Here is a 20,020-nt window from a genome sequence, read left to right as displayed (position 1 = left end):
AAATGGCTTTGGGACCATGAAGACCCTAAAACATTTCTTCTTGCTTACTTCTTACTTGCTTACGTCTCTGTATAAATCCCTGCACATTACAATGAAGGTTGGAGTCGTAACCTCAGCCCTTGTTTGAGGCACTCCGCCCCTTGTGGCAAGTAAAATAAAACATGCTGCTGGAGTTTAAAGTAACAAGTCTTTGAGTCCTACTCTGGGTCGAGGTTTCGACAGCACTCAACGCCTCTGTCAGCGACTGTGGAGGGAATATACAGGCAACGTTTCGGATCGGGAACTTTCGTTTAGTTCAGTTCGGAGACACAGCGCGGAAGCAGGGCGTTCGGCCCACCGATCCGTGCTGACCAGCGATCCCTCGCACATTGACACTACCCTACACACACTGGGGACAATTTACAATTTTACCAAGCCAATTAACCTACAAACCTGTACGTCTTTGTAGTGTGGGAGGAAACCGGAGCACCCGGAGAATACCCATGCAGGACTGAAGAAGGGTTTTGACCCAAAACGTCACCTATTCTTTTTCTCAGAGATGTTGCCTGACCCGCTGAGTTACTCCAGCATTTTGCATCTAACCTACAAACCTCTCGGTCTTTGGTGTGTGGGGAGAAACCGGAGCACCCGGAGAAAACCCACACAGGTGACGAGGAGAATGTACAAACTCCGTACAGATAGTACCCCAAGTCGGGATCGAACCCAGGTCCCTGGCGCTGTAAGCGCTGTAAGGCAGCAACTGTACCGCTGCGCTACTGTGCCACCCTGAACCTCCTTAAACCCAAGCCGAAACGTCGCCTGTCCCTTCCCTCCGCACACACTACATGATCTGCTGAGTTCCTCCGGCACTTTGCATTTTGCTCAACATTCTAGCATCTGACGTGAATCTGTCCAAAACAGTTTTTTTTTCTCCTATTTGGATACAAATAAATATTTTACCTTAAATCTACAAAGCTCAGCTGTTAATAGAAATGGGACGGAAGTAACAGCAACAGAGGGAAACTGATTATGTGCCATGACCACGTAAAGCCCTAAGTTGTGAATTGTAAACATTAAGTAGATGTGACATCCCATTAAATATTTTATTTCCATCTTGCAAACATAGAGCGGTGTAGAGACAAGTTAAGCTACAAGGAAGCTTGTGACACATAATAAAATTGGATTTTTGCATTAAGACGTGGAAAGGCATTTCCCCAAAATATCCTCTGTAACTAATGTTAAAGATGTAATATCACAATCCTTTCAAAGCTTTTAAACAAGGATGGTGAATCTGTGGAATTTGTTGCCGCTGAAGGCTCTGGAGGACGTCAATGGATATTTGTTAAGGCAGAGATAGATAGATTCTTGATTAATACGGGCATCAGAGGTTATGGGGAGAAGCAAAGAGAATGTTGTGATGGAAAGATAGATCAGCCATGATTGAATGGCGGAGCAGATTCGATGGGCCGAATGGAATAATTTAGTCTAGGTTAGAGATACATTGTGGAAACAGGCCCTTCGGCCCACCGAGCCTGTACCAACCAGTGATCCCGGCACATCAACACTATCCTACACACTACTGGGGCCAATTTAAACACTTTGTTTATTAACCTAGAAACCCGTACGTCTTTGGAGTGTGAGAAGAAACCGAAGTTCTCGGAGAAAACCCATCCAGGTCACGGGGAGAACGTTCAAACTCCGTACAGCCAAGCACCCTTAGTCAGGATCGAACCTGGGTCTCTGGCGCTGTAGGCACTGTAAGGCAGCAACTCTACTGTTGCGCCACTGCGCCGCCCAAATTCTGCTTCGATTACTCATGAACTGATGAAACAATGAAAATTGAGCCGCAAAGAATAAGATTGCAGAAATGAAACACCATTTTGGACCTGAGGATAGTAAAAATGAGTTTTTTAGTCTGGACATGTCTTTGGGGAGGAAGGCAGCACATGTGCTAATGGAGCTATGATCCTCTCTCTTTGACACCACTTTGCACATCTGAGATCGAGCCATTTGTGCCTTTGATGCAATCACTTCAGTCACTTGTATCCTTGTCACTTGCTGGCATTTTGCGAGAGAGGCTTTTATTAAGTTAAATGACAAGTTTCAAAAGAAAAGCTTGTGTGTTCTCCGTCTGATACGAGAGGCAAAGGAGCGTGTCTGACCCTGAAAGTGAACAGATTATCATCCATTTTGTATGTGCAAGTCATACAAGAGGACCCGTTAACCAGTAATTTCCAGATGAGATTATGCCCGTTGTCGCATTGTGGCAGGCACTTTTACACACAATTCGTGGAACTTTCCTGGCATCTTTTACAATGGACGCCCGTTGATCAAATGTTGGCGCAATGACCATTAACTCCCCCATCAGGGTGATTTAGTGGCCCAAGATGGATCCTTCAGCACCGAGCAGCCTCACGCCACGAGAAATGCATGGCAAAGAAAAGGAAATGCAGATGCCGGCTAATGCCAAATATAGACACAAAGTGCTGGAGTAACTCAGCGGGTCAGGCAGCATCTCTGGAGAAAATGGATAGATGATGGTTCGGGTTGGGACCCTTCTTCAGACTGATTGTAGGGGGTTGGGGAGGGGGGATCTGGAAGCAATGAAAGACCAGGACATATCAGGTCCGGCAACAGGTTCCCTGATAGGCCGATTGTTGGTGAGGGACGGTGCGATCTCAAAGGGGATATATCATTGTGAACTGTGGAACTGGTTAACCAACGTTTAGTGGGGGGTGGGAGAGGAGATGGAGGGAAGGACGGGACGTTCCTTGATTAGTATGGGTGGCAAAGATCATGGGGAGAAGGGGGTTGCGAGAGAAAGGGCAGGAGAGATAGTGGGATAACATATAACTGGTGTGAACAAGTCAGCATGGACTTGGTGGGCCGAAGGGCCTGTTGTAATGCTAAACCTTTCAATCAAAGAATTGGCTCAGAATTGGCACATTTCCTTTATTAATTTAAATGAAAATTAGATAGATTCTGTGAAGGTGTCATTTCCATCAGTATATTGTGTTCAGTGTCATAGTCATACTGCATGGAAACAGGCCCCTCGGACCAACATGCCCGCACTAAACATGTGGCACGGTGGCGCAGCGGTAGAGTTGCTGCCTTACAGCGCACCAGACTTGGGTTTGATTCCGACTATGGGTGATGTCTGTACCGAGTTTGTACGTTCTCCTCGTGACCGCGTGGATTTTCTACGAGATCTTCGGTTTCCTCCCACACTCCAAAGACGTACAAGTTTGTAGGGTAATTAGCTTTGGTAAAATTATAAATGTTCCCCAGTGTGTGTAGGATAGTGTTTCCGCACTGTATCAGTAAACTAAACTAAACTAAACCCCACCTATAGGTTGTGATTCAGTCTGAAGAAGGGTTTCGGCCCGAAACGTCGCCTATTTCCTTCGCTCCATAGATGCTGCTGCACCCGCTGAGTTTCTCCAGCATTTTTGTGTACCTTCGATCTTCCAGCATCTGCAGTTCCTTCTTGAACACTAAACCACATCTATGTCTGAAGAAGGGTATCGACCCGAAATGTCATCTAAATGTCCTTTTCTCCTAGAGATGCTGTCTGACCCGCTGAGCTACTCCAGCATATTGTGTCTATGTCCCATCTACAGTAGTCCCACCTGCCTGCGTTTGGCCCATATCCCTCTAAACCTGTCCTGTCCATACACCTGTCTAAATGTTTCTTAAACGTTGCGATAGTCCCTGCCTCAACTACCTCCTCCGGCAGCTCGTTCCATACACCCACCAACCTTTGTGTAAAAACGTTACACCTCAGGTTCCTATTAAATATTTCCCCTAGTGATGAAAAGATAATCTTTATCCAAAACGTCAGGACTGTTAGCGTTTGGAGCAACTTCTCCTTTGGAAAGGAGTGGTCTGTGTTTTCTTGTTAATCTTACGGGCTTGTCATAGCTTGTCGCGGGTGGACGTGGGTTGACTTCGATTGTTGTGGGTTGTTGTCTCTGTGGTCGTAGGTGTGGTCGTCGGTGGACGTGCTAAGTCTTGACGATTGGGTCACCAGTTGTCGGCAGCTTGCCGTAGCTTGACGTCGATTAGGTGGAAGATTGCCGTAGCTTGTCGTAGACATTGTCGTAGGGGGGGGGATCCAGTCGCCGATTTTCCGGTGACCTGCTATGACTATGACAGTCGCCTAAGTGGGACAGGCCCTTTAATCTGCTCTAGAATGTCTCTTGCCAGCAGCCAAATCATTGTAAAATTTATCAGAATGGCCAAGGATGCAAAATAGCAGGTGTGTATAAATTGATCCCACCTGACTAACAATGGAAAATGTGTTTTGACTGCAGAAAAAAACATTAATCTCTAGAAATGTGTGCACAAGTGGAAAAACTTAATGAAGTCAGGTGCTTCTGCTCGGAAGTGATACAGAAAAGGAATCATTTTAAGAATTGTTTTACATAAATTTACATATTTGTTTCTGTTCATTTGTAATTGGAGTAGCACCTTAACTTCCCGAGTACCGATTGATGGGTGGGTGTGATTGAAGGGGAAATCAAGAGTAAAGTAGGTTTTTGGAGAATGCCTTCGACAAGGGTCATTTCTTTCAGCTTATTCTGCAATAAGAACAATCGATTTTTTACACACTGACTTTACTGTGGGCGGCGCGACCGACGTCGCAGCGGCCTCTGCAGTCTGTCTGTGTATTTTTTATTTTTTTGTCCCGTTGAGGGTTTAGTTTGTAGCGGGTTTTTAAATGTGTATGTGTGAAGGGTGCGGGGTGGGTGGGGGAAACTTTTAAATCTCTTCCCTGCATGGAGACCCGACCTTTTACCTGTCGGGTCTCCGTTGCCGTTGGGGCCTAGCGCCGTGGAGCGGCCTCCAACCGGAACGACCTGGAGGCTCAAGTCACGGAGCCTGTGGAGCTGTGGAGCTGCGGACTTACCATTGTGGAGCTAGCCAGCTTCAGAGCGTGGAGAGCTGTGGCGGCGCGCTGCTGCGACCCGACTCCGGTGGATGGTGACACCGGGAGCCCGCGGGTCCCTGCTGGGAGACCGCTTTGCGGGGCACCGGCAACGGCGACTTCTCCCACTCGCATTGCGGGGTTCAGAGTGACCTGGAGCGGGGCCTTACAACGCCCGGCGCGGCTTTAAATTCCCGCGGACTTGCTAGCGCCCGCCGGGGGCTCCAACATCAAGACCCAGGGCAGGGCCTTACATCGCCCGGCGTGGCTTTGAGTGGCCGCGGACTTGCTAGCGCCCGCCGGGGCCTTTGACCTCGACTTCGGGAGAGGAATGGAGAGCAGGGGAGAGATAAGACTTTGCCTTCCATCACAGTGAGGAGGAGACTCACTGTGATGGATGTTTGTGTGAATTGTGTTGGTGTGTGTCTTGGTTCTTTTCTTGTAATGCTGCAGAAACCAAATTTTGTTTGAACCTCATGTGAGGTTCAAATGACAAATAAAAGGTATTGTATTGTATTGTATTGTATTGTATTAAATCATTAGGTAATTTATTGCATTGAATTCACCAGGATGGGAGGCAATTATCACCTTCAGTTTAATTTAATTTAGTTTTGAGATACATCCTGGAAACAGGCCCTTCGGCCCATCCAATTTGTCTTTGGGCTGTGCGGGGAAACCGGAGCACCCGGTGAAAATCCGCGCGGTCATAGGTAGAACGTGCAAACTCCACACAGACAGCAACTGTACTGCAGAAGCTAGACACAAAAAGCTGGAGTAACTGAGCGGGACAGGCAGCATCTCTGGAGAGAAGGAATGGGTAACGTTTCAGGTCGATACCCTTCTTCAAACATCAGTTCCAGACTATGCTTGGTCTCATGGTTTGTGGAGTTTTAATGGTTGATCAGCCATTCATGTTAGTATTTTCATATCACAGACACAAAGTAAATTTTAATTTAAGCTTAAGCATTAAGTTAATTGCCAAGCAAAGATGAAAAAACATAATTAGAGAGTGAAATATCATTCATAAAGATTTTTCATAAGTCATTTAAAAAACCCATTGTATTAAATATAAAGATGCTATAGCAATATGGTTTGGAGGTTTGAGTTGTAGGGAGAGGTTGTATAGACTGGCACTTCTTTGAAACATAGGAGGCTGAGGGGTGACCTTTTGGAGGTGTACAAGATCATGAGGGGCATGGATAAAGTGAACGCTCACAGTCTTTTCCCCAGAGTAGAGGTTTCTAAACTAGAGGAAATAGTTGGAAGGTGAAAGGGTAGAGATTTAGGCTGGACCTCAGGGGAAATGTTTCCACCTGTATGAGTTGCCAGAGCAAGCTCGAGAAGCAGATACAATTGTGACTTTTCAGAAACATTTGTGGAGATATATGGCTAGGAAGGATTTTTAGAGCCATGTGCCAAATGCAGGTATATGAGACTAACTCAATATCTGAAGAAGGGTTTCGACCCGAAACATTGCCTATTTCCTTCACTCCATAGATGCTGCCTCACCCGCTGCGTTTCTGCAGCATTTATGTCTACCTTCAATATGCCAACATAGATTCTTGATTAGTACAGGTGTCAGAGGTTATGGGGAGAAGGCAGGAGAATGGAGTTAGGAGGGAGAGATAGATCGGCCGAATGGCCTAATTCTATTTGGTTGTCATGGACAAGATGGGCCGAAGTGCCTGTTTCCATGCTGTTCCATGACTCAATGCTTTAATGACTTCTTTCCAAGGTTGTATAATTGGCTGGCAGTTACTGCAGCTCAGAAGGACACAAAGTGCTGGAGTAACTCAACAGGTCAGGCAGCATCTCTGGAGATGATGGATAGGTGATGGTTCGGGTTGAGGCCCTTGCAGACGCAGAACGATCAGTCCTCACAGAGGACTTACTTTTGTACCACTCCGCCCCCACCTCCACGACTTCCTGGCCCGCCAAGATGGAGAGCTCTTCCATCGCCTCCACCTCCGAGATCTCGACCCGAAACCTCACCTATCCATGATCTCCAGAGATGCTGCCTGACCCACTCCGTTACTCCAGCACTTTGTGTCCTTTGGTGAACGAACCAGCATTTGCAGTTCCTTGTTTCTAACTGCAGCCTAGTATACCATTCAAAACAGTCTTTGTATCTTGTAACCAAGCATAGAATTGTAAGAACCTTTCACAGCGGGACTACATTGTTAATGCCTTAAGTTCATGGCAGTCATTGTCCAATATTCCATTGGAGAAGGCTTCAAGCAAAGCAGCCCATAAAGACTGGTGAAAACTGACAAAGATTTCCATCTTAAACTACCCGAGCGTGAAATCACAAAGCTGCTTTTACTTTCACCCATAGTTTTGTCATTGTTTCATCTGCAATTTCTTGGCAATCATTTCCACCACACTTTCACTAAGACTGATAGCAGAGCGAGAGCAGCATTGTTAAAATCCATGATCCAAGTAATAGTATCCAGAGCGGCTATTTTATTGTCATGCATTTTGGAGGCTGGGGCTTTTGTTGAGCAGAAGTCTTTAAAATGGCACCAGAGAGTACAACGTTCTTTCATTTTAAATGTGTTGCACCTTTGTAGATCACACATGTAGTCAGACCATAATTTTAATTGATGTCATGATCATCATCTTTTGACAATTTTGCACAATCTATTTGGGTCAAGCTTGGTGTGGACATGGAAGTAGGCCCATTAACCCCTTCAGATGAGTTTGATTGTTACATGCAACTGGGCGGTACCTTGGCGTGCAGGAGAGTTGCCCGAGACCCGGGTTCAATCCTGACTACGGGTGCTGTCCGTATAGAATTTGTACGTTCTCCCCGTGGGTTTTCTCCAGGTGCTCCGGTTTCCCCCCACACTCTAAAGACTCCAAAGCTCAGTGCTGGGACCACAGCTATTTACAATATACATAAATGATTTAGATGAAGGGATTAAAAGTAACATTAGCAAATTTGCAATGACACTAAGTTGGGTGGCAGTGTGAACTGTGAAGAGGATGCTATGAGGATGCAGGGTGACTTGGACAGATTGGGTGAGTGGGCAGATGCATGGCAGATGCAGTTTAATGTGGATAAATGTGAGGTTATATTCTTATATATATATATAAAATATATCTTATATGTATAATAAATAAAATATATTTAATATCCTTGAGAATATAATATTCTTTTTGAGGCAACTAAACATTTTAGGAATTTTAACCAGTCAATTTTAATGCTTAAAAAATAAGTATACATTTTATAATATAAAAAATATATGTAAAAAATAAAATATATTATATATATATATATAATATTATGTGTGTGTGTGTATATATATATATATTTTAATATATAAAAACACACACACATATTTAGGAGAGGTTTAGAGGATATAGGCCAAACGCAGGCAGGTGGGATGTGTAGATGGGACATGTTGGCCAAAGTGGGCAAGTTGGGCCGGAGAGCCTGTTTCCACGCTGTATGATTAGGACTGTGACTAATAGCTTGAAGATCTTGCTTGCACCAAGTAATCGGTTCATGAAATAAAGGAATGCATCAGAAGAGTGCAAGTGAAACTCTCAAAAGTCAATTAATAATCAATTACGTTGCTATGAAAGCAGATGAAGGATTTCTTTTGGGAGGTCTTCATTCAGATAATCCTTCTCCTCTTTAGTTATCTAAGTAGCTAGGTTGTACCAGATCATCAAGAAGTGGTAGCAATTCTCACTCTGAAATAGTCTCTTGTGAATCTTCCAGCGTACTGTCAAATGTGATTTCAGGACATTTTCTGTGAGGCTTCTAATAGACAATAACATTCATCACTGATTCGTGGTGTTTGGGACATCTTGTGTGAAATGGTCTTTTGGGATTTGTTCAGCTGTACAAGTTACATAAATAGTTTTGACCATATCTTGGTTTCTCTGTTTACAGCTGAGAGCACATGCAGTTGACATGAATGGAAACAAGGTGGAAAACCCAATTGACCTTTACATCAATGTTATTGATATGAATGATAACCGCCCGGAGTTTGTGAACCATCGATTTAATGGGAGCGTGGCTGAAGGATCAAAGCCAGGTAAAAGCAGAAGAATCTGAACAAGACTAGACTTCCATTGCATAATTGACCATTGTCGTCTGAAAGACTTTAAGTTTCAGTTTTAGTTTATTGTCAGGTGTACCGAGGTACAGTGAAAAGCTTTTGTTGCATGCTAAACAGTCCGGGGAAAGGCAATACATGATAACAATCGAGCAATTTACAGTGTATAGATACATGATAAGGGAATAACGTATAATGCAAGATAAAGTCAGTAAAGTCTGATCAAAGATAGTCCAAGGGTCACCAATGAGGTAGATAGTAGTTCATTGCTGCTCTCTAGTTGTGGTAGGATGGCTCAGTTGACTGATAACAGCTGGGAAAGAAACTGTCCCTGAATCTGGGGTGTGCATTTTCACATTTCTATACCTTTTGCCCGATGGGAGAGGGGAGAAGAGGGAGTGGCCAGGGTGCGACTCATCCTTGATTATCCTGCTGGTTTTTCCGAGGTAGCGTGAGGTATAAATGGAGTCAATGTAAAGGAGGTTGGTTTGTGTGAGCCCTGCTAAAAATGAAAGTACAAATTTCCCAAACGTGCTAATACGCACAGAAGAAATGTACAAAATTGATCTCTGCTGGTTATCCCTGTGTTCAAACGCTGCACGGACTTTCTTTGGAATATTACGAGTTAAATTCCGGACTTTGGGCCTTGAAACGATAGGTGTCGCCGCGAGCCGGCAGCTTCGCCAGCAGCTGTTCGTCCTTGCGACCTTTTTTTGTGTATTAGTGTGGGGGGGTGGGTGGGGGCTGGAATAGGCGGAAACGTGTTTTTAGTCACTTCCCTCGGTGGAATGCGACTTTTCTCCTAGCCGCATTTTCGCCCTCCCTCGCGGCCTAACAGCTTGGATTGGTGTGGCCTGTCCCGGAGTCGGGCCCAGAGCTTCAGCAGCGGGCGCAGCGCGGACTCCCTTGCCGGGGGTCGCCAGAAGAAGTGCTCCGATCGCTGGCTAGCTGACTATACCATCCTGAAACCACGGTCTGCGGAGCCTGTAGCCGCGGGCGCGGCGTGGACTTTCCATCATGGAGTCTGGGATCCCTCACCGGGGATCGCTGGAGAAGAGATCCGACCGCCGGCCTGCGGCCTATAACATCGTGAAGCCCCGGTCTCCGGTCGGAAGCAGCCGATTCGTGACCTCCAAACCGCGGAGTGTCCGTCCGTCCCGACGTCGGAGTTTCGAGCATCCCGACGAGAGGGCCTGTACATCGGGCCGTCCATGGCGGCAACTGTGGAGGGTTCATGGCCTCGACCACGGATGAACAAAGCAGGACAGACTGAACGTTATTGCCTTCCATCACAGTGAAGAATGTTGAATCCACTGTGGTGGATGTTCATGTTGTATTCTATTGTGTATTGTGCTCTTTTTGATTGTATGGCTGCACGGTAAATCAAATTCCACTGTACTTCAACTGGTGCACGTGACAATAAATGTGAACTTGAACTTGAACTTGAAGTGTGGACTTTGCACTTGCTACACATTCAATTCCAAACCAAAAGTCAAACAACGTGTATTTCTAGTGTAGAGATAAGGATGTTAGCGTGGAAGCTGATGCACCTTTACGCAGTGATTAAACTATTATTGCCCTTTGTAGTTTTGATTTCTTTAAAAAGAACAATCCATATGAAAGGACCCGCGGCCCATCTTGGGTGCGAGGAAGAAGTTAATACTGGAAGAATAATTACAGCCCTGATCCAAATCGTAAGCAGCCCCCATCAGGAGCCATAACTCATGGGAACACATTAGGCAAATTAATGTCTAGCATTGCCAAGAGCTGTCTATTTTCCCCCTATTTATTTTATTTGGAGAACAGCTTCAGCAGTTAAACAAAAAGATAAATTAGCTAATATAAGCAAATGTTCTTTTAATTGCCTGAAATGTACCTTTGTAAGCTGATTGAAGGGTGTTAAGTTTGCAATGAAATGTCTTGTTTAAATGAAAAATGTGTAAACATTGAGCGTTAATTTTGTTTATTTTATTGATTCAAATTTTATTTATCTCCCTTTGAAACTTCGAAGCCTTTAAGATAGCACACACCGTCCAAAGCGGCAGTAAGACACCTCTTGTGTCAGAATCAGAGTGCATAGTTGGTCAAATATAACCCACATTTTAAGAATTAAAAGTTTTCCACCACAAAACATGTTTACATTATGAGTCAACTTTTTCACGGTGAATGGCAGGGCCCTGGAGGTGTAGAGCAGAGGGATCTAAGAGCGCAGATACAGATTTCCTCGAAAGTGGCGTCACAGGTAGATTGAGTGGTCAAGAAGGCTTTTGGCATATTGGCGGATTGAGTATAGAAACAAGGAACTGCAGATGCTGGTTTGTGCTAAAGATAGACACAAAGTGCTGGAGTGACTCAATGGGTCAAGCAGCATCTTTGGAGAAAAAGGATGGGTGACGTTTTAGGTCAGGAACCCTTCTTCAGACCCAGAGTCCCGACCTGAAATCCCACCCATTCTTTTTCTCCAGAGATACTGTCTGACCCATTGAGTTACACCAGCATTTTGTGTCTAGCCATTGAGTATAGAAGTTGGGATGTTATATCACAGTTGTACAAGCCATCGGTGAGGCTACACTTGGAGTATTGTGTTCAGTTTTTGGCCATTCTGTTATTGGAAAGATGCCTCGGTTAAAAAAAAAATGCTCTCAATGTGCAGGGAGTGGATGAGAAGATGGGATAACATAGAACTAGTGTGTGGGTACACAAAAATGCTGGAGAAACTCAGCGGGTGCAGCAGCATCTATGGAGCGAAGGGAATAGGCAACGTTTCGGGCCGAAACCCTTCTTCAGAACTAGTGTGAACGGGTGACTGATCGCTGGTGGGCCGCGGGGTCTGTTTCCAAGCTGTACTCCACATAAAATTCAAACTGTCGGTCCATGTTTCTTTATTTCAATCTATGAATGGAAACGAATAAAATGTTATAATAAGCAAACTGCATTGTAAATGAGCTTACACGGAGAGTTTCTTGCAATGAGTAATCGGCCAACTCCAGGGACACACGGAGCTCTCTTTTTTATTTCAAGATATATTTTATTCGAGAAATAAATATATACAATACATGATCCTTACAAAACTCCATCCGACATTCTCGGAGGCGATACATACATTCAATACTGTTTCCCCAAATCACAATGTTACCCCACACCCTTGCCACTGGCATGGAATCCCTTCCCTTATTTTGAGGGGCGTCTCCACCACACCCTGCCCCCGTGTCCGGCAGCGGAAGGAACCTAGACTGTGGTCCTCCCCCACCGAGCCTTGCCGTTGGCTACACCAATCTCCAGTGCATCCCTCAGCAGGTACTCTTGCAGTCTGCAGCAGGCCAGTCGGCAACAGTCCCCGATGGACATCTCGCTCCGCTGGGTGGTCAACAACGCTCGGGCACACGGAGCTCCCAACTTGAATGCTGTCGTCAATGGAAAATGGTCGGAGGAAGGTTTTTAAAAATCTGCTGGTTAAATGTTGAGCGAGTCACCGATATACTGTGACTCTAAGGTAGGCATAAAAAACTGGAGTAACTCAGCGGGGCAGGCAGCGTCTCTGGAGAGAAGGAATGGATGACGTTTCGGGTCGAGACCCTTCTTCAGACTGGTTAGGTATAAGGGGAACGAGAGATATAGGCGATGATGTAGAGAGATAAAGAACAATGAATAAAAGACATGCAAAAAGGTAATGATGATAAAGGAAACAGGCCATTGTTAGCTGTTTGTTGGGTGAAAACGAGAAGCTAGTGCGATTTGAGTGGGGGTGGGATAGAGAGAGAGGGAATGCCGGGGCTACCTGAAGTGAGATAAATCAATATTCATACCACTGGGCTGTAACTCTATTGAATAGCAGTCTCGTGATCAGCAATGGCAGGTTTGAGAGCTTTGTCCTTGACAACTATCGTACTGTCCTTGTTCAATGTATTCAAACATCAAGTACAAATATATTCATGATTCAGCAGTTTATCGCAAGAAGCTCTCCACAGAAAACCAGTTTCATTTTTTTGTCACAACATAATTAATCATATCTCGTTCAAGGGAATCTTCATTTTCCAATCTTGAATGCTACATATTACGTATTTCATGTTTACATATTCTGTATGTAAGAATGTCATTGTTCTATCTGGGACATATGACAATGAAACACTCTTGGCTCTCAAGTTCATTTTAAAATACCTGCGGGTACTTGAAAAACAATTTTGTCATGCTCTTAATCTCCCCCCACTTTAGTTATATAGTGGAATCAAGGAACTGCAGATGCTGGTTTACAAAAAAAAAGATACAAAGTGCTGGAGTAACTCAGCAGGTCAGGCAGCATCTCTGGAGAACATGGATAAGTGACCTTTCGGGTCGAGAGCACACTGAATCTGAAGAAGGGAGCACGATGTCAGACGGGTGCTCCTGGCAGTGAACCCCAAGAAGGCTACCGGCCCAGATGGAGTACCTGGTAAGGTGCTCAAAGCGTGTGCCCACCAGCTCACTGTCATCTTCACCAGAATTTTCAACCTCTCCCTGGACCAGGCAGTTATTCCGTCCTGCCTAAAATCAGCCACAATCATCCCAGTGCCGAAAAAGTCTCCCATCACTAGCCTAAATGATTACCGTCCCGTGGCCCTCACTCCGGTAATCACGAAGTGCTTCGAGAGATTGGTCCTCCAGCACATCAAGGACTATCTACCACCAGACTTCAACCCCCACCAATTCGCTTATCGCCAAAATAGATCCACGGAAGACGCCATCACCGTAGCTCTCCACTCTGTGCTGAGCCATCTGGAGCAGGGGCAGAGCTACGTCCGGATGCTCTTTGTGGATTATAGCTCAGCTTTCAACACATTCCGGACATTCTCATTGATAAATTGGTCACTCTCGGCCTCCCCACTCTCACATGTGCCTGGATAAAAGATTTCCTCACCAACCGGCCCCAGACTGTGAGACTTGGCCCCCACCTCTCCTCCACTCGCAGGTTGAGTACCGGCTCCCCACAGGGCTGTGTGCTAAGCCCCCTCCTATACTGTCTCTACACCTACGACTGTAGTCCGGCCCACAACAACAACCGCATCGTCAAATTTGCTGACGACACTACTGTAGTCGGACTTATTTCAAAGGGAGACGAGGCAGCCTACAGAGAGGAAGTCCTGAAGTTGACAACCTGGTGCTCAGAAAACAATCTGGCTCTGAACACCAGGAAAACAAAAGAGCTCATTGTCGACTTCAGGAGGCACAGCACCGACTTAGTCCCCCTACATATCAACGGCGAGTGTGTGGAGAGGGTCAACACCTTCCGGTTTCTCGGCGTCCTTATCTCTGCTGACATCTCCTGGACAGACAACACGACAGCGGTCATCAAGAAGGCTCAGCAGCGGCTGCACTTCCTGAAGGTTCTCAGGAAGCACAACCTGGACTCTAACCTGCTGCTGACCTTCTACCGCTCGTCCATCGAGAGCCTGCTGACATACTGCATTACAGCATGGTACGGCAGCTGCACCATGGCAGACAGGGAGAGGCTTCAGAGGGTAACTAGGACAGCACAGAAGATCATTGGCTGCCCTCTCCCCTCCCTGATGGATATTTACACATCCCGTTGCCTTAGCAGGGCAAAGAATATCATCAAGGGCAGCTCCCATCCTGCGTTTGGACTGTTCGACCTGCTGCCCTCTGGAAGGCGCTATAGGTGCATCAAAACTAGGACAAATAGACTCAGGAACAGTTGTTTTCCGAAAGTCATAACTACTCTTAACTCACACATGCACTGACTTCACAGCCCAACACCCGGACTTCCATCTACTCTATCCACATACTGAAATTTGGAACTGTAATGTGTATTGTAATTGTAATTTTTAATATTTTTTAAAAATAATTTTTAATATTTTAATATAACTTTAAAAATCTGCCTAAGAACACTACCTATTCATCCTTCACCATTTTGCCTTTATAGATATGTATATAGCGCCGCAGAATTGTGCACCTATCCCCCCCCCCCCCCCTTGTTTTGTTTTCTGTTTCTTGTTTTTTGTACTAAATTATATGTATGCACTGAGTACGAGATGCTTTTAATCTCATTGTACATGTATAGTGACAATAAATGGCATATCTATCTATATCTATCTGATCCGAAACACAACCTGTCCATGTTCTCCAGAGATGCTGCCGGACCTGCTGAGTTACTCCAGCACTTTGTGTCTTAGTCTTTAAATCTTTGATGGTTTGTCACCTCGTTTGGCCAGAGCCAGCAAGGGGTCTTTTTTTAACCCATTTATATTTCTTGGCACTCATAGACAACCACATCACTTGTTGCATAGAGGTATCCTTCATATTCATTCCATGACTTCACTGAAGTGTTAAAGGAATCTGAGGTAACATTGTCGACATCTTCATGTGACCATGCCACATGACAATTAGTCACTGGCAGTCACCTAAAGAGTCGCCTAAGTGGGACAGGCCGTTCAATTCAACTGCCTCAGTAAACCATGTCACACCGTAGCTCACATGTTCACAAGTTATAGGAGTAGAATTAGGCCATTTGGCCCATTGAGATAACTCTGCCATTCAATCGTGGCTGATCTCTGCCTCCTAATCCCATTTTTCTGCCTTCTCCTCATAACCCTTGACACCCGTTTTAATCAAGAATTTGTCTATATCTGCCTTCAAAATATCCACTGACTTGGCCTCCACACCCATCCGTGGCAATGAGTTCCACAGATTAACTATCTTCTGACTACAGCCCCACTGGAAGAAGTGCCAAATCTCACATAATAACTGCTGATGTTCCACGTTAAGGTTAATCGTGCATTAATACGATTTTATCTTGAGCTCTGCATCGCCAATTCCTTCCCTGCATTATGCAAACACATATTGAGGCCATAGGCAAAGTTCTCTACACTGCATTACAGGCAAGAAGCCAACAGTCAGAGGGGAATTAATGACGCCCTAAAGAAGTATATTTTCAATGGCCGTCCCCGAGATATGTAAGTGCTCTCTTCCAGAGAACTGTCCTTCAGCAGATTTCTCGACCCAAAACTGAAGAAGGGTCTCGACCCGAAACGTCACCTTTTCCTTCGCTTTATAGATGCTGCCTCACCCGCTGAGTTTCTCCAGCATTTTTATCTACCTTCTCCATGTCAGTCATGTCATTTTAGAGAGGTGTAGGGGAGTGCAGGGAATAGAGGGATATGTATCATCTGCAGGCAGATGAGCTCAGTTTACCTTGGCATCGTGTTCACCGCAAATATTGTGGGCCGAAGGGCCTGTTCCTGTATCATGTTCGATGTCCATTTTCTGTTGTGTCCACTTGTTAGAATTCTCTCATTTCATTGAATAATTGTCAGAACACTAGCCATAGTTAAACAAATTGAATAAATATTGTATAGTCATTGGTAAATACCAGCATTTTTTCTTTTTATTATTATTATTATTATTAATATTATTATTAGTAGTAGTAGTAGTAGTAGTAGTATTAGTAGTATTAATACTAGTAGTAGTATTAGAAGTATTAGCACTCTATTTGATTGTTATTGTTATAATATATCTTATTATTATCAGTATTAATTACTATTGTTATTTATTATTATTATTATTATTAGTGTTGTTTTATTATTAAAGGTGTCGGAGGTTATGGGGAGAAAGCAGGAGAATGGGGGTAAGGAGGGAAGGCTAGAATGGCGGAGTAGACTTGATGGGCCGAATGGCCTAATTCTGCTCCTATCACATGATCTTATGATATTATTATTATTATTTATTACAAATTGCAAGGGAGAATTTGCATAAAGTTAGATTCTGGGCAGGGTATTCGTAACCCAGAGATTTTCTTAGGTTGATTGTGTTTCTGGGCAAGGTTTAATGATTTCACAAGAGAACGTTCTGTGCAGGTTTCGAATACATATTAGTTGGTAATTAACCAGAATTTTTTTTTTTTCCAGTTCATATCACTATTTTCTACTTTTCATAATGTGAAAAACTTTTTTGTGTCGATCGACATGTCCTCTTGAGAAAATAATAACATGGGCTCATGCACTGATGCGATTCGGTACTTAAAATTCATATGAAATTAAAAGGTTTAAATTTTTGGCCTCACTGATTTGAGTGGAAAGCCAATTATGAACTTGACTTAGTTTGATAATTGAACAGTGATTTAAGGCCTGTGAAATTAACACTTCAGGGCCTTCAGTTGTATTCTCGTCCTGACTTTCTCTGAAGTAACAAGGTTAAAGTTGTTCATGGTAGTCATTTTGCAAACCTACTTGAACCTTTGACATCTACTTTTAATACAGTAGCAATGGAGAGAGCGCGTGGATCAAGCAATGGAATGTTTGTGATTATTATAACGGACAAAGTAAATACTCCCATTATTTGTTGCAATTGTCCTTTAGAATAGAATAGAATAGAATAGAATAGAATATTCCTTTAATAATCCTTTTCAGGAAATTATTTGCCACGACAGCTTCAAGACAAACATAACATAACACCACGCTTTCATACATAACAAGTTAAAATACGTTAAAATACAAGTTAAAATACAATTAATTTAAAAAAAAAGTGCAGTTATTTATGCTCATTAAAAAGTCTTATAGCAGCTGGTAAACAGGACTTCCTGTATCTCTCTGTTTTGCACATTGGTGCAATCAGCCTCTGGCTGAAGATACTGCTCTTGATCACCTTCAGGGCATGGAGTGGGTGAGTGGGGTTTGTCATTATGGAACCTAGTTTATTTAAAGTTCTGGCCTCTGCCACCTGCTGGACCGTTCGTTGCTCAGCCCCGACCACTGAGCCGGCCTTCCTAATTAGTTTGTCCAATCTGTTTTTATCCGCTATACGGGCGCCATCTCCCCAGCAGGCCACAGCAAAGAACAGAGCACTGGCCACCACTGAATGGTAGACACTGCACAGTAGGGGTTGGCAGATATTAAAAGACCTCAGCCTCCTTAAAAAATACAGTCGGCTTTGTCCCCTCCTGTACACCGCCTCCATATGACACTTCCAGTTCAGCTCACTGTCAAGCTGCACCCCAAGGTACCTGTGATTAGCAACCACCTCCACCTCAGTGCCCTTAATGTTGATCGGCGTTGCTTGAGTCCTCCTCCTCCCCCTCCTAAAGTCCACCACTATCTCCTTTGTTTTTTTGGTGTTGAGATGGAGATTATTGTGTGCGCTCCACTCCACAAAGTTACTTATAATGTCTCTGTATTCCTCCTCATTGCCCCCTTTAATGAGGCCGACAACAGCTGTATCATCCGAATACTTCTGCAAAAAGCAGTTGTTGGTGTTCCATTGGAGATCAGCTGTGTAGATGGTAAACAGGAACGGAGCCAGCACAGTTCCTTGTGGAGCCCCTGTGCTGCTCAAGATGGTGCCCGAGACACTGTTCTGTAGGCGCACGTACTGTGGTCTGAGGGAAAGGTAATCCAAACACCACAGTACCAGTGATGGATCCACTTTCATCTTCTCCATCTTCTCCCCTAGCAGTCGGGGCTGAATAGTGTTGAAGGCGCTTGAAAAGTCAAAAAAAGTAATCCTTACAGATGCATCAGCAGTGTCCAAATGTGTGTACACCCTCTGCAGCATGTAAATGAGGGCATCATCGACACTGATGTTAGGCTGATATGCAAACTGTAAAGGATCCATGTGATTTGACACACTAGTCCTGATGTAGGAAAGGACAAGTCTCTCAAATGTCTTCATTATGTGAGAAGTGAGCGCTACTGGTCTGTAGTCATTGTAGAGAGTGGGATGGGTCTTCTTTGGGACAGGTACCAGGCAAGATGTTTTCCACAGCCTTGGAACCCTCTGTAGACGTAAGCTCAGGTTGAACAGGTGTGTTAAAATACCACACAGCTCTGAAGAGCAAGTCTTCAGTAGCCTTGGGCTGGTGTCATCAGGCCCCACTGCCTTCCCTGGCTTCAGTCTGTCCAGCATCACCTTGACCTGAGCAGTATAAAGAGTCATGGGTAGGGCTGCCGGTGGAGTGGGAGGTGGAAAGAGGGGACTCCGTACAGGTGACATCTCAGGAGTGATGGAGAGAGGGATGGGAGGTGGAGAGGAAGCAGCAATGGTCAGCAGACCAGGTGGGGGAGGCTGGGGTGGTGTGGAGCCGTCGAATCTGTTGAAGAATCTATTCAGATCATCAGCCAGACCCTGTTCACCATCAGGCAGTGTACCACCGTTCTGCTTCATGCCCGTGATCTTTCGCATTCCAGCCCATACCTGCTTCACACCATCTTGCTGCAGCTGTCGTTCTAATTTGAACCTATAGGCTTCTTTCCCCTCCTTAATCCTCACCTTCAGTTCCTTTTGAAGTTCTTTGATTTTATTCCTGTCGCCCTCCCTGAAAGCCTTTTTCTTCTCATTTAGTAAGGCCTTCAGGCTGCTGGTAATCCAGGGTTTGTTATTGGGGTAGCAACGAATTACCCTGGGTGGCATGATGTCATCATAACAGAAATTGATGTAATGGGTAATGCATTCTGTTAGGCCGTCAATGTCTTCCCCATACTCCTCACAGAACACATCCCAATCTGTTGTCTCAAAACAGCACCTCAGGGCTTCATCTGCCTCAGGATACCAGTCTCTTGATGTTCTGATGGTGACAGGCAACCTCTTGGCAGCTGGGGTGACTCGTTTTAATGTTTTCAATAATCTGGTTTCCAGAATCGTGTGTATCCAGAATCAATCATAGGCAACGAGAGAAATCGCAGATGGGGACATTGTTCATACGTTTAAAGGTTATAGGAGCAGAATTAGGCCATTTGGCCCATCAAGTCTACTCCGTCATTCAATCATGGCTAAACACAAAATGCTGGAGTAACTCAGCGGGACAGGCAGCATCTCTGGAAAGAAGGAATGGGTGACGTTTCGGGTCGAGACCCTTCTTCAGACTGATGTCAGGCAGAGGGAGACACGTAGATAAGGAAGTGTAAGGTGTGAAAACAGGACAAATGGGGTGGAGGTACCTGGATCTGCTGAATTACTCCAGCATTTTGTGTCTATCTTCGGGTTGAACCAGCATCTGCAGTTCCTTCCTACACATTCAGTCATGGCTGATCTGTCTTTCCCCCTCAACCCCATTCTCTTGCCT

General features: G+C 44.8%; 1 protein-coding gene across 1 annotated transcript in view; it reads left to right on the top strand.

The window, feature by feature from the left end:
* Positions 1–20,020, top strand: part of LOC116986209 (cadherin-4-like) — a 481,573-nt gene that overhangs the window by 396,596 nt on the left and 64,957 nt on the right. The window contains exon 6 of the mRNA XM_033041511.1: positions 8,808–8,952. Coding sequence (XP_032897402.1) covers positions 8,808–8,952 — 145 coding nt within the window. The remainder of the gene's footprint in view (positions 1–8,807; positions 8,953–20,020) is intronic.

The sequence above is a fragment of the Amblyraja radiata genome, chromosome 23, assembly GCF_010909765.2.
Source record: "Amblyraja radiata isolate CabotCenter1 chromosome 23, sAmbRad1.1.pri, whole genome shotgun sequence".
Classification (NCBI taxonomy): Eukaryota; Metazoa; Chordata; class Chondrichthyes; order Rajiformes; family Rajidae; genus Amblyraja; species Amblyraja radiata.
The sequence above is the reverse complement of the archived record's forward strand: the minus strand, read 5'-3'. Positions and strand labels throughout refer to the sequence as shown.